Source organism: Drosophila arizonae, chromosome 4, assembly GCF_054131065.1.
Source record: "Drosophila arizonae isolate 15081-1271.41 chromosome 4, UAZ_ARI_1.0, whole genome shotgun sequence".
NCBI classification, from domain to species: Eukaryota; Metazoa; Arthropoda; class Insecta; order Diptera; family Drosophilidae; genus Drosophila; species Drosophila arizonae.
The window spans coordinates 7,706,388-7,720,539 of NC_142924.1; the positions used below are offsets into that span (position 1 = coordinate 7,706,388).

At 37.6% G+C, this 14,152-nt stretch overlaps 3 protein-coding genes across 8 annotated transcripts; 2 read left to right on the top strand and 1 right to left on the bottom strand.

Annotated features, from left to right (window-relative positions):
- Positions 1–4,278: 4,278 nt before the first annotated feature.
- On the bottom strand, positions 4,279–5,171 carry LOC108612974 (selenoprotein F). The gene is made up of 3 exons (XM_018006111.2): positions 4,970–5,171; positions 4,793–4,914; positions 4,279–4,741 (listed from the first exon to the last, which is right to left on the bottom strand). The coding sequence occupies exons 1-3, from the start codon at positions 5,015–5,017 to the stop codon at positions 4,360–4,362; spliced, it is 552 nt and encodes a 183-aa protein (XP_017861600.1). The 5' UTR covers positions 5,018–5,171; the 3' UTR covers positions 4,279–4,359.
- A 9-nt stretch (positions 5,172–5,180) lies between these two features.
- On the top strand, positions 5,181–14,142 carry Ndfip (Nedd4 family interacting protein). Of its 4 annotated transcripts, none has more exons than XM_089468441.1 (2): positions 5,181–5,322; positions 12,621–14,142. In XM_089468441.1, exon 2 carries the CDS (start codon positions 12,623–12,625, stop codon positions 13,412–13,414), a length of 792 nt encoding a protein of 263 aa, XP_089324567.1. In that variant the 5' UTR covers positions 5,181–5,322; positions 12,621–12,622; the 3' UTR covers positions 13,415–14,142. The 4 variants fall into 4 exon arrangements, with proteins under 4 accessions (XP_089324567.1, XP_017861596.1, XP_089324568.1 ...); XM_018006107.2 differs by lacking the exon at positions 5,181–5,322 and adding an exon at positions 5,364–5,505; XM_089468442.1 differs by lacking the exon at positions 5,181–5,322 and adding an exon at positions 7,177–7,317.
- Positions 5,364–12,514, top strand: Krn (Keren). 3 transcript variants are annotated; one of them, XM_018006110.2, is made up of 2 exons: positions 5,364–5,505; positions 11,424–12,514. In XM_018006110.2, the coding sequence occupies exon 2, from the start codon at positions 11,589–11,591 to the stop codon at positions 12,237–12,239; it is 651 nt and encodes a 216-aa protein (XP_017861599.1). In that variant the 5' UTR covers positions 5,364–5,505; positions 11,424–11,588; the 3' UTR covers positions 12,240–12,514. The 3 variants fall into 3 exon arrangements, with proteins under 3 accessions (XP_017861599.1, XP_089324571.1, XP_089324569.1); XM_089468445.1 differs by lacking the exon at positions 5,364–5,505 and adding an exon at positions 9,241–9,265; XM_089468443.1 differs by lacking the exon at positions 5,364–5,505 and adding an exon at positions 10,346–11,011.
- Positions 14,143–14,152: the final 10 nt, after the last annotated feature.

Consider the following 14,152-nt stretch of genomic DNA (forward strand, 5'->3'; position numbering starts at 1 on the left):
CGTCGATTTCAGAAGATATAAGAGCTAGAGACTTCAAATTTTTTTTAAAATGTCCGTAATTACAGCGCGCATATCAAGTTTATCATTAAAAATCGATAACTCATCCCGATCTTTTTTATCGATAAAAAACCTTATCGAAAACCAGTTATAAAATTATATCTTCTACACCCTTATTGCTAGAGTCTCCAAATTTTTAATGTATGCTTATATGCAATTTATACAATTTCGGTTTTTGTTAAAATTTACCCCCCACCCTTAAATTCACCCCCTCACCCTCACTTTTGTAAAAAGCGTATTTCAAATACTAAAGACTTGGGCTTTGGAATATACACACATATTCACCATATGATTACGCTCTAAAAGTTTCATTAAGATCGTATGTCTACAAAAGAAATTATTTAACAAATAAATTCTCATAATATTGCCCACACTGCAGCGCAGCCCAAGCGCAGTCGCTGCTTACTGCGCAGTTAGCAGAGCGCAGGCTTATGCGTGCGTGTGGATGCATGTGTATGTATGTGTGCATAAAAGAAGTGCAGAATGATTAGAATATCAGCTTGGAGGGTTCAGGGTATCTCCTAGTCGAGCAGTCTCGACTGGAGCTTTCTTACTTGTTTATATTTAATTTTCAATTTAAAAAAAAAATCAGTAAATTGATGCAAAAAATGTTTTGAAATAAAAGCGAGAAACAGGCTTTAAAAATACATAAAAGTGCAAAAAATTATTAATTGAGTACCAGAACATATATATATATATATATATATATATATATATATAGATATATATATATATATGCATATATAATATTAATATTATAGATTTTTGCATAAAATATAAATTTTCCTTTTTTCTAATGTCAAATGTAAATTTCTAGTTCTAAACTTAAATAAGTAAAGTTTAAATACTTTAAAAAAACATACGACAAAAAAAAATTTTAAAAATATTAAAAATATTGTAAAAACGCATAAAAATTAAAAAAAAAAGAATCATTTTTAATTATATTTTTCTGTTTTCTAAATGCGCTAAAATAAAAAATAAATAAAATGTGTATGTAGTTAATACATAAAATACTATTAAATTAAATATTTAAGTAATTGTTTATTTCTAAAAGTAAACAACAAAAACAGGCATAAGAGTATATTCAATGTAATAACACAGTTATTTGTTTCAAATAAATCTTACATTTAATTTTAATTACAATTCCTGTTATTATTATTATTTACACTGTACTACGTGCTACTGAAACGAATTGCTATAAATTCAAAAAATTATTAAATATGCAAATAATTGCACGTTTAATTTACACTCATATATATATAGTTTTATACCTAGGTACTTGACCATATCAATTGAATTGCAAATACATATGAAAATAATTGATATTCGGTATGCCGATTATTTAATACCCTCATAGAGACACTTTGATATGAGAGCTCTACGATAGGAGATTTTATTTTAAATTATCGCCAAATATCATATTTCAGTAAATTCCCACATAGTAAAAAAAATCAAGTTTTATTAAAATATCTTTAAAATCAACAAAGTCTTTTCTACAAATGTTTTACTTGCATTGAATTTTATCTATGACAGCAATATGATATAGTGATCCAATTTTGATAAGATTATGTTTACACTTGTATATAGAAAAACCTGTGAAAACCGAAACATTTACCAATTAGTTTAGAAAATCTAAAAACATAAATCATCTGCTTTTTATTGATCTTTCCCATGACAGCTATATGATATAGTACACTGATTTAATGCGATTTATTTATACGGATCTATAATAGGTAATAGCTATAACCCACTCTGCAGATAGACCTGGGTTGATGAGTCACCTATTGATATTGATATATACCTTTTATATAGGTATGTACATATGTGCATATGCTTATTTATATTTATTTCTCTATAATATATTTAGGTATACAATTTTCCTGTTGTCTACTTTCATGCGTTACATGCCTCGTCACATAGTGTAACTATCCCAAAGCGTTATAGAGTACATAAATAAACACATTTTTTATTTGCACATACGACAAACGCAGACGTTAACATGGGCTGCAGATTACAATTAGCTGCAACGGTTGTTGTGTGGCGGTTGTTGTTATTGCTGTTGTTGTTGTTTTGCTATTTTGTGCGCTGCTCTGTAAATAAGCACGACGCAATTTGTGGCTCGAGCTATATTTAGAAGCCAAAGTTCGATGCGAAGACACAGTTAGTCCTATTTTACTATTGCCTTTTACCATTCACGCAAGGAGTAAGAACTGGTGTAAGAGCAAGAGAGACACGTATATGCATAAATAAATACATCTGTATGTGTGCATGCAGTTGCACATGCATGCTTTTACGCTCGCATCCTTATGCATGTGTGCGCACACAAACACACACACACACACGCACAAGTCATAGTAGAGCATGTGCTGTGCGCACAACTCATAAATGTTGAGACAAGCTTACTTTATTAATAAAACATGGGAAAAATGCTAAACTACATGCACCGACCTGCAGATACACTACCAGACATAAGCAACAAATTAGAAAGTTTACTTGATTTGCATTTAATTTATTTATTTATTATTTATTAAACTTAACACCTCAGGCTAGTCACATTGACTTTCAATACATACGTTACATATTGCCTAATATAAGTTGAACAACCTTTTTTACTAGCGTGCTAAAAGCGCGAAGCGCAAATCGCAATTAAAAAATCAAGCTTTTGATTTTTATAACGCTGCTCGCGTTGACTTTGCTGATACTGTTAACGGTAAAAGGGCAAGTCGCACAAAAGAGCGTAGGCGAGAGAGAGAGAGAGAGAGCGCCTTAACGCGCTAAATGTCACATCTCTCAGCCTCCCTCCCACTCACTGCCACTCGCATATGGTTTTAGTGTTCTCTCGTGTCGTTTTTTAATGAAGCGCCAAAATCAAATCAAAATTGTCGCACTAATGGAAGCTACATGTGTATATGACGCTTCGACTATAGCGTCATTATTGTTATCGGCTCACTCCGCTGGACGACCGGTTCCTAACACTAAAGGCGCAAATGTTATCAGCAAACACGAGAGAGAATTACAAAAACAACAACAGGGGGCGCCTCAAACGACATTCCAAGACGCAGCCAACGGCCATGCTGCTAACCAGGGGGGCTCACAAAGTTACTTGAAAAGTGCACAAATATACATATGTATATGTATTTATGTATATAAATATTATATACATACATACAAATATAGTTTTGCCAAACAGTTGAATGCTCCTTTATGGCACACAATGATAAGCTCTCTGACGTGCATAACAATAATGCAATATGCATAGAATAGTCATAATGGAAGTAATTAGTATTGATCACAAGGCAAAAGCTATCGATTCACAATAGGGCGTGACAGTCGTTCACAATATCATGACAAATACATACGTACATATAAATATTTTGCATTGAAGATTTTTGCTTTTTGATTTGTAATCAGTGTTGATTAAATTTAGTATAGCTTTTTCTATCCACCTTGCCCCACTGTGGGTCAGGCTATGATTAAAGCAATAAACAACCCCAACAACAAGAACAACAACAACAATCGCAATATACTATATAAAAGAAATATAATAAATACTTATAGAAATAATATGGATTGTAACGTAAACAGGCGATATTGCACAAAGTGTACATATAAGAAATTGAATTTGCGAATCAGTTTCTTGTGAATGTACACATGTATGCGTGTGTGTGTGTGAGGAATTGCATACATAACCTCAGTTTGTTACTATTGTGAATGAAGCCGCGTGCACATGCGCCCCAACAGCCCCGGTAAGAGGGAGTGAGAGAGCAAAAGCGCTAGATACGCCAAAAGGTTGTCGCACAAGAAAATTTAACATATAAGAAGAGTAAACATTTCGATATTTGCTTTTCCAATTTAGTGAATGACTATTTTAACAGTCTGAACAAATATTTGACTAATAATACGTCATACGAATGTTTGGGTGGGTAAATTACCGTACGACTTGCGAAAAGAATTGATTCACAATAGACATATGTAGATTGTTATTGCCATTTGCATGGGTCACAATAGGCAGACATTGTTATTTCCTTCACACTCGGCAAAATTGATAACGAGATAACAAATCAAAAAATACATATTAATTTATATATGATGAATCAATACATTTTCGGCGCAATGCGACAGAAAGAGAGAAATATGGCAATTTGTCAGCAACCTGAAATACTCTCAAACTGTAAGCGCCAACAGCTTTCAAAGTTTTGCATACACAGACAAAAAGCTCGCTTTGGTTTCTCAACTCCTAGACGATAGGCTATCTTTATTGACTACTTTGCTGAAGGCTGACCGCTCTTTTCATATTCATATTCATATTCTATTGGTGCGCAGGAAATCATCATCGTCATCATCATCGCTGGCATCCTCGACGACGCTGTAGGAGCTTTTGCCAGCGCCTTCCTTTGCGAGATGCGTCTCGAAGAACTCCTCCACGGTGTCCGTATTCCATTTGGTTATGGACAATGTTTCTTGTACCTTGCCACTGGCATCCAACAGTTTCACAATTGGATCTAAGCCGCGCACATATTTGATTTGCAGATTGGGGAACTTTGCAGGCCGACCGCTCTGTATGAATGCCTGGATCTGAGGATATGCACGGAATTTACAGGTGCAAACTTCAAGAATCGCCTTGGCATACGTTCGCTGCGCCGCTGGCTGCTGATCCTGCGTGCAGCATTGCTTGCAATGAGGTCTAAGGGATACATTTGTTAATATTGTAAGTAATCATAGAAGCACTGCCTACTTAATGGCCTCCAGTCCAAAGTCATCTAATTTGTCACAATTGGAGCACATCAACTGTGTCTTGATGAAGCCCAGCTCCCGGCACTCGGCAACCGTGAATTCAGCATGAGCTGATTTAAGGCACTGCAAAGGCAAAATAAGTCAGATAAATATAATACCTCAAGGTAGCTCTACTTACGCTTATAAAGGCCACTAAGGAACACAATAATAACAGAAATTTGTTCATATTTATCTCAAAAATCTAATTAATCTACCACGTCGTTGTTTACAATTGGTTGAATAGCAATCGATTACTCGATAAATCTAAAAAATATCGCTACTCTCAAGTACCTCTGCACAAATTGGTATTTTCTGTTGAATTTAGTATTTCATTATTTAGTATCTGTGCAGCACTGGACGAAGCAGTGCGTCGCGTGAAGTTGGCAGTGAAACTAAATTTGCTGAAGAAGAAGAATGTGGCTCGCGTAGTCGCATTTGTTTTGCTCCAACTAATTCACTGAAGAAAATTTGATTAGCAGTTCGTTAATTATTGCAAGTATTACAATAGCTAACGAAATACCAAAACGTATTAGAATTAAATTACTTACCGTTCCAAAAGACAACAGTATTCTGTGTGTGTTTGGCAACAGTTTTTGGCAAATCAATAAATACATTCGTTGAGAGCGAACGCGCTGCGCAAAAGTGAAAATCCAATCAACGAACGCATACAAGAAGGTGAATAATCAAAATGAAAAACTAAATTCGGCATAGAAAATATAAATTCGATTGCTGTATAAATAAAACTTGTGCCGAGCTCTTGTTGCTCTTGTTGCCTTGTTGCTGCTGCATCAGTTGTTGGGGTAGCACAGAAATAGAAACACAAATGTAAAAAGGTTGTAGAGCATAGGTGGAGGAGCAAAACAGCTCCAGGGGAGCGAGAATCTTGTCTATGCATGTCTGTCAGTTTGAATGTATGCGTGAGTGTGAGTATGTATGGCTACAGCTGTATGTTTGTATGGGCGTGCTTGTTTGTGTTTTGATTAGTGAATTTATAATCTAAGAGCTTCTGCTGATATTTCGCCTCGGTGTTAAATACTTTTTCACTGTGATAACTGCTCTATGTGGCAATTGTTGTTGATTCTATTCATATTTTCTTACTCAACGGCTCGTTAATTCATTCATTTGCCCTTGTCTAGCAATATGTTGTTATTCTTTTTATTCTTGACTAGAATGCACAGGCACCAATACAGGCGCAGCTTTGAATACCCTACAAAAACGAATGCATTTCAGTTTCATGGCCTTGCATGGGCTTGGGCGTGTGTTAGGGCATTGGAAATTCGGCTAGCCGGAATTAATTCTACTCGTGAAACTTGTTTTAACTGCCCACTTTAACGGTTCTAGCTATTGCGTGTGCATATCTGTGTGTGTGTGTGTGCATGTGTGCTTGTTCATTCAAGTTGATGCATGCAACGACATGATGCTGCTGCAGGCGGAAGCTGCTTCTTAAGGTCTTCATTCAGTCGCTGCTTCCGCCTGTAGCTCGCGTCTCGTTTAACTGGTTTAGGGCACAGCTGCCTATGTGTGTGTGCGTGTGTGTGTGCATCTGTGTGCGTTTGCATTGTTCGCACCTGCTGCATGTGGCACCAACAGCAACAGCTACAGCTACAATGGCAGCTGTCATTCTGCTCAAATTTCTTATCAATACGAAAAACCTTCAGATCGTGTTTTGTTTTTCGCTATTTTTGCGTTACTTCTATTTCAACTTCTTTGTCAGCCTGGCTATCAAGTTGGCCGAGTACCTGACTGGCAGAGCTAACTACTTACGCATACATGTGCAATATATAATTGTGTATGTGTGTTTGTAAATATGTATGTATGTACGTAGAGTGCCTATTGAATTTCTCCTACCCACGCCAACTCTCAGTTTTGCCCTCTTTCTATTTCACATTTCAAACGCTGCCTGAGGTAATTTGTGTATTTTTTTTTTGGTTTTGCTCGTTTTCTTGCAAATGTTTGGGTACATTAGTTACGTGCAAAATGATATATAATATAAATATAAATCGATCGACCTATATATGTACATATATATTTGGTAAACTGTTATACTATGTTTGAAATTGCAAATTTCAATTATAAATATCGATATCGATCAATATTGACTTTTAAAAGGTCTATTTTACTCATTCGTTTTTGATAAAGCTTTATATACCGCAACTCGTTCTGCAGAGTATGGCCTACTCGAGAGTTATGCATATAACCCTTATATTTATGTACATATATATGGCTCCTATGTACATATTATGTACACTTTCAATCGTGTGACTCAGCTCTGTCTTTATCAATTGATAGCATTGTTCTGGTACATACGCGCTTTATCGCCTAATCAGCGCCTGTTTTGCCACGCAAAAAAAAAAAAAAAAACGAGCGAACTAAAGCCAGCCCAGCTGGCAATTATTATAAGTACTCATGTGTCTTTGAGTAAGAAGAGAACAGCTGTATTGGCAATTCGTGCTAATTACCTAATTGTTAATGGCTAGCGAATTACAGGTAAAACACTATTAATGGCGTGTATAAAAAAAAGAAAGAAAATAGCAAGCAAAACTCTGATTAAAGAGGAATACTAATATGAGTACTATATAATATAATAGTTAAGTGTGACTAATACTTGCCTTTATGGAGAGGTAGAGCAGAGTTAGGATTTGCAATATTTGAGATAAGATTGGCATATATGTACGTACATATAAGAAAATAAGACTTTCCAGGTATAGATAATCAGTGAAAGAGAGTGTAAAGTGCAACTACAGATATACAGCTGCGAAAAATAAAATAGCACCACTTGCAAACGCAAAGTTTAAGAAGTTCTCCTAGGTGCATTTATCAATGTATTGATCTAATTTTTTCTTGTATATAAGCAGAAAACAATTAATAATCGCAACAAGCAAGAATTATCCCAAAAATGTTAATCGTTTTTATATAATTCAAAAAATTCTCAAAAAAGTCGTAAAAATGCCGAAAAAAATAATAGCACCACTAACCCTTTTCGAGTGAAAATCTATATTTTTCGCAGATTTGAATATCTTCAAAAGCACTAATTGATGAGATTTGTTGGTTATATATCTATTTTGATTAAAAAATTTTCAGAATTTGTGAAAATTTTCAAAAAAATGGGTCGTGAAGAGCATTACACCACCGAACAACCTTATCTCATCAAAAAGTTAATTTCGGCTCAAAATTTTCACAGGAAAGTTGGTCATTTGATGGGTTGTTCAAATAAAATGATCCACAATGCATTATTCCATAAAAAAAATTGATGAAAAGCGCAGATTGCGTTGAGTTCTGACCCAAAATCATGTCACTCGTCTCATTTACGAGAGTAAAAGGATCCTTTTAAGCCGGCTACTCAACTGAAAAAGGACCTAAACATATCAGCAATGGACCAAACAGTACGGAAATATTAAAGACATCTCGATTTGAACACTTTCCGTTCAAGAAAAGTACCATATTTGAATATAAAACACATTTCCAAACGGATGGCGTTTGCAAGGGAAACACAAAAATTGGTCTACGCAGGAATGGAGAAACATACTTTTGAATAATGAAAGTAAGATGCTATCTTTTAGTGGAAAAGGATCGCGGTCCTACGTGAGACATCCACAGAACTTAGAATTCGGTCCTAGATATACAAAAAAAACCCTTAAACATAGCGGATCAAGTGTATTAGTATGAGACTGCTTTTTTGCAAACGCCATCCGTTTGGAAATGTGTTTTATATTCAAATATGGTACTTTTCTTGAACGGAAAGTGTTCAAATCGAGATGTCTTTAATATTTCCGTACTGTTTGGTCCATTGCTGATATGTTTAGGTCCTTTTTCAGTTGAGTAGCCGGCTTAAAAGGATCCTTTTACTCTCGTAAATGAGACGAGTGACATGATTTTGGGTCAGAACTCAACGCAATCTGCGCTTTTCATCAATTTTTTTTATGGAATAATGCATTGTGGATCATTTTATTTGAACAACCCATCAAATGACCAACTTTCCTGTGAAAATTTTGAGCCGAAATCAACTTTTTGATGAGATTAGGTTGTTCGGTGGTGTAATGCTCTTCACGACCCATTTTTTTGAAAATTTTCACAAATTCTGAAAATTTTTTAATCAAAATAGATATATAACCAACAAATCTCATCAATTAGTGCTTTTGAAGATATTCAAATCTGCGAAAAATATAGATTTTCACTCGAAAAGGGTTAGTGGTGCTATTATTTTTTTCGGCATTTTTACGACTTTTTTGAGAATTTTTTGAATTATATAAAAACGATTAACATTTTTGGGATAATTCTTGCTTGTTGCGATTATTAATTGTTTTCTGCTTATATACAAGAAAAAATTAGATCAATACATTGATAAATGCACCTAGGAGAACTTCTTAAACTTTGCGTTTGCAAGTGGTGCTATTTTATTTTTCGCAGCTGTATGTATGGCATACGAAGATTAAGAGTAAGAGAAAGAGAGAGAGTGAGTAGAAAGGAGACAGAGAGAGAGAGAGGGACAGCTCTATCTGGAGCTATCGATATATCCCTTAAATCTGGAGCTCCTTTAATAGCTCAAGATCTTAAGCTATTAAGAAGAAGATAGAGAGAGCACTTCATATATACATACTTTCAATTCCATGACTAACTCCCTGATACCCTGTAGATTCTAGATTTCTCTGTTTTATCTCGTTTCCAAGTCCATAAATCTCTCAGAATAAGCTAGATCTAGAGTGTTTATTATGGTAGCGCTGGGCATAAGTATGCGTGTGTGTCTTATAAATTGACCTTCTCCTAATATGTCCGGCACACACGCAGTCGCCCACACCTGGAATTAACTTAACTGGGAAGCCAAATAAACTGCGCATTTGCGTGTTTTTTGCGGCTGCTCCTCCATTTGTAAATGTTGCTAATTAGAGTCGTAGTCCCCGATCTGCAGAACGAACAGCAGTTGGAAATGTACGACTACAGCAATTTAACTGCCCAAGAACTATTTTGAGTTATTATTCAAATTGTATTTGTATTCGTACTTGGATTCATATTCGTTTTCAATTGCCTAAAAGGTCAATCAAATTGGCACTCGTTTGCTCGCGCGACAATTTCTCCATGAGAACATTAACTGTAGAGCTTCATGTGTTTTTTTTTCCTCTCGCTCTATATATATATTATGTAATGCCGTGAAGTACCGTTAGACTCAAGGACACCTGACAACAGTGGAAAGCCAGTTAGCCATAAATTAGCGTGGCGAATAGCTCGTAATTAAAGTTCTAAACTTGAGCCAAACCATGCTTGTTTTTACGAGTTGCGGGTAGAAAAATATGTAGTATGTACACCTAGTTGAATATATAAATATAATAATATAGTGGAATATTCATAGAGTACAAAGTATATAGACTCCATGACGTGTGGCGGAATGTTTATAGTGCCTTTGGCACGGCATTTATTAAGTGGAACCACACGAAAATTCTTTGTGAGCATGGAAAGCTGTAAGTGTTCTGATCTGTGAAATCGTATTGAACATCTGCTCAACATGATTGTTGTTATAGCATATTCAGTATGTGAGACTCATACTATGAGTAACTGACTACTCGTTGTTTACTACTAATAGTCTGTTAGTTATTTACTGCTACTAATATTGCTCTACTATCAGTTTATTACTAATCTAACTGATATTTGTAGTAGGGCTGATACTACTACTATTTCAGTTGAACTAATCTACCGTCAATAGTAGTATTATATCACTACTCTATTAGTACTACTATTACTACTATTTCTTTTACTATTACTATCAGACTAGGCGAAGAGTATTAACTCTAAATCTACTACTATTGTGATACTCTTCACCTACTACTACTCTAGTACTACTTTTACTTTTACAACTAAACGCCCCCTCTACTTCTCTTCTGCCCTCTTTCTACTATCTACTATTTATATAATATCCGTTTCTTGCACATTCTAAGCATTGTTTAACATAATATCGATCCACATGCACACGTGGAACCAACTCTACTTGTAAGAGTTGCCTTATTGTCATTTAGAGTTAATTATAGTCAAGGTGACTTACCTGAAGTTCAGCTTGCCAAGTTTGACGTATTCGCGCTTTTGTGTTTTTAAAAGTTAAGAGTGAACACATTAAAATACCCAAAAAAAAAGCAAACAACTAAAAAAAGAAACAAGTGCAAACTGTGCAAACATCTTCGTTCAGTTGAGACAGGTAAATAAAATGTGTAATTTGTGTTTTTTTTCTCATATTCTGTACAAAACATGTAATTTGTTAATTAATAAGCCGCTTTGTTATTTTCCACTTAGGTCGATAGCGAGAGACAGAGAGTGAGAGAGAGAGAGAGTGTGACAGACAAACAGAGATGAGAAAATGGGAGAGAGAGAGAGAGAGAGAGAGGGCAGCAGTGGGAATGAGATTGAGGGCAAGGCTGGCCTAGGCAGGCATTAGCACACTCTACAGCACAGCTCGGCACAACACACACACACACACACCAACACCCACAACTACACACGCACACCACAAAAAAAAAAAAAAAAAAAAAAAAAAAAAAAAAAAACAGTAAATTCACTTTTATTGAATTTTAAGTTGATTTTAATTGCACTTTGCTTTTATTCTGTTGCAGACAACGCACGAAAAACAAAACAAATAAGTCAAGAACAAAAACAAAACAAAAAGCAAAGCAAAACACAAGACACACAAATTTGTTTGCCACCCAACCTGCCTCTCGCCCACTTGCAATACTTCTCGCCATGCGCCGCCGCCTGCTGCTTAACTTGTAGAACTCAAGATGAAAGCTCAAACGCTGCTTGCCTTTTCCGCTGTGCTCTGTGCCTGCTTCTCGCTGAGCGCCGCCTGCTCCTCGCGTGCCATAGCCAAGCCCCGTCCGGAGGCAGCGCCGACATCGCCTCCGCCCGATAATGTCATCGCACTGACCACCACGTCGAGGCCGAACATCACGTTCCCGATCTACAGCTGCCCGCCCACATATGCCGCCTGGTATTGCCTGAACGACGCCACCTGCTTCACCGTGGAGATTCACAACGAGATTCTGTACAATTGCGAGTGCGCGTTGGGCTTCATGGGTCCGCGCTGCGAGTACAAGGAGATCGACGGCTCCTATCTGCCCACGCGCAATCGTGTGCTGCTGGAGAAGGCGAGCATTGTGAGCGGAGCCACGCTCGCCGTCATCATTATGGCCATGTGCTGTGTGGTGCTCTACTTGCGGCACGAGAAGCTGAAGAAGGAGAAGCTGCACTGCAACAGCAACGGGAATGATGTGGGTGATCTGGGCTTCGAGAATGCGGGCGTCGATCAAGTGGATGGCTTTAAGCCGCTGCGCATAGCGCGTCGTCCCTTTGGGCCGCATCATTGTCGCATCGCCACATTGGAGCAGGCCTATCGTCTGTCAACTGCCAGCCATGAGCGTGCCAGGCACTAATCTGCGCTAACGACTAATCTTTCAAATTGTTTAACTGTTTTCATTTTATTACAAATAACTGATTTATAACTTGAATTAAGCGATTCCATCGAAGTGCCTTTCGATTATGCAGCTAACGCAATAAGTATTATTAACTGAAATGCAATGCAATTTTGGCAGCGAGCCGCCCATTTATTAATAATACGACTAATTTAATGATTATTTATTAAACAAATGACAAAGCATTACAACTATTTTTAATAAAAATGCGTGAACAAAGTTTTGACTAAATAAAATGAATATTTTATTTATGCATCGTATTTAGCTCTATTTGCAGTCTACTTTAAATTATATTATGTATTCCAATTTAATTATCTTGATCCCATTCTTTCTCTTTTACAGTTATGCCGCACAATAATCAGCAACCCTCCGCACCTGGCGATGATCCATTGGGTCCGCCCAAGGCAGACTTCAGCGCACCTCCGCCGTACGAGCCGGACGCACAGGGTCAGGGCGGCCAACAGCCACTGGCGCCGCAGCAGCCCTCGCTGGCGCTGACCACGCACGTTGGAAGCGATGGGGATCAGTCGCAGAGCTGTGAGCTGGCGCTGCCGCAGGAGCTGCACGGCAAGCTGCCCACATATGAGGAGGTGCAAATGGAGAAGTCACTGAATGGAGAGCTGCCGCCCGCATTTCTGACCTTGCCAACGACCCAGCAGTTGCCGCCGCCGCCAAATCCGCTGCTGCCGCTGCCACCAAATCCGCTGCGTGATGGCCCCGGCGCTGTGCGCTCCAATCATCCGGCGCTGACGTTCATTGCCATCGATGCGGGCGATCCGGAGAACAGCCTGTCGACCACAGACAATTTGCTGGGCACGGACATCATGTTCATTACGGCATTCATGGTCGCATTTCTATTCAACTGGATTGGCTTTCTGATGCTCACCTGTTTCTGTCACACAATTGCGGCCCGGTACGGCGCTCTGTCCGGCTTCGGGCTCTCGCTGGCCAAGTGGACGCTGATTGTGAAACACTCGACGGACTTGGCCTCGCATGAGAACTCGTGGCTCTGGTGGCTAATCTGCGCCTTTGGCTTCCTGATTGCCATACGCGCCTTCATACAGTATGTGAGCATCAAACGCTCCTGGCGCCTGCTCTCCGCATCGGCCCAGGAGCGATTGCTCTTCTTCTACTAGGTGCGGGCGCCGTCGCCGACGGCGGATTATGTAAATACATTAGAAGTGCGAGTCATTTGAAAACGATAAACATATGCAAATATCCTTAACGTTCGATCCCAAAAAAAAACACACAAACAGAAGCAGCAAGAGAATGAGTTAGAGATAGAGAAAGAAAACAAAGAAAGATATGAAATCAAAGGCGAACTTACTATTGGTTAGTGTTCTCTGTAGTTACTATGTTAAATAGCGCAAGTTAATCCATAAATCCGTTAAATCTAGCATCTAATCTTGTCGGCATGTCAATGAGACAGGCGCACAGAGTAGTGAGAGTCGAGATGTGGATGCCATTCGAATCCCATTTCGCTGCACCTTTTGCCTATCTAATTGATGTATGTTCTTGTATATGTAAACTGTGTATAGATGTCTCACTGTAGTATCTTCTATTTTTAGTAGTCGAAGGAAAGACACCACACATAAAACACGTAGCGAAATGTATGCCACCATAATTTATGTTGAGTCTATTCTATGATGGGGTACTTAAAGACCTACAACAGAAAAGGCAGCAGTAATTTTTATAGATAAATGCAAAGAAAAAAACTATTATAATTACGATTATTGCTATTATAACGATTACAATTAATATGTTTAATCCCTTTATATGTAAAAAGATATGCATTACAAGGACGTATATCAGAGTTATACGTCAATTTTATGCAAATTAATAAAATTAAACAAAAAAATTGAAACTCCCTTGCC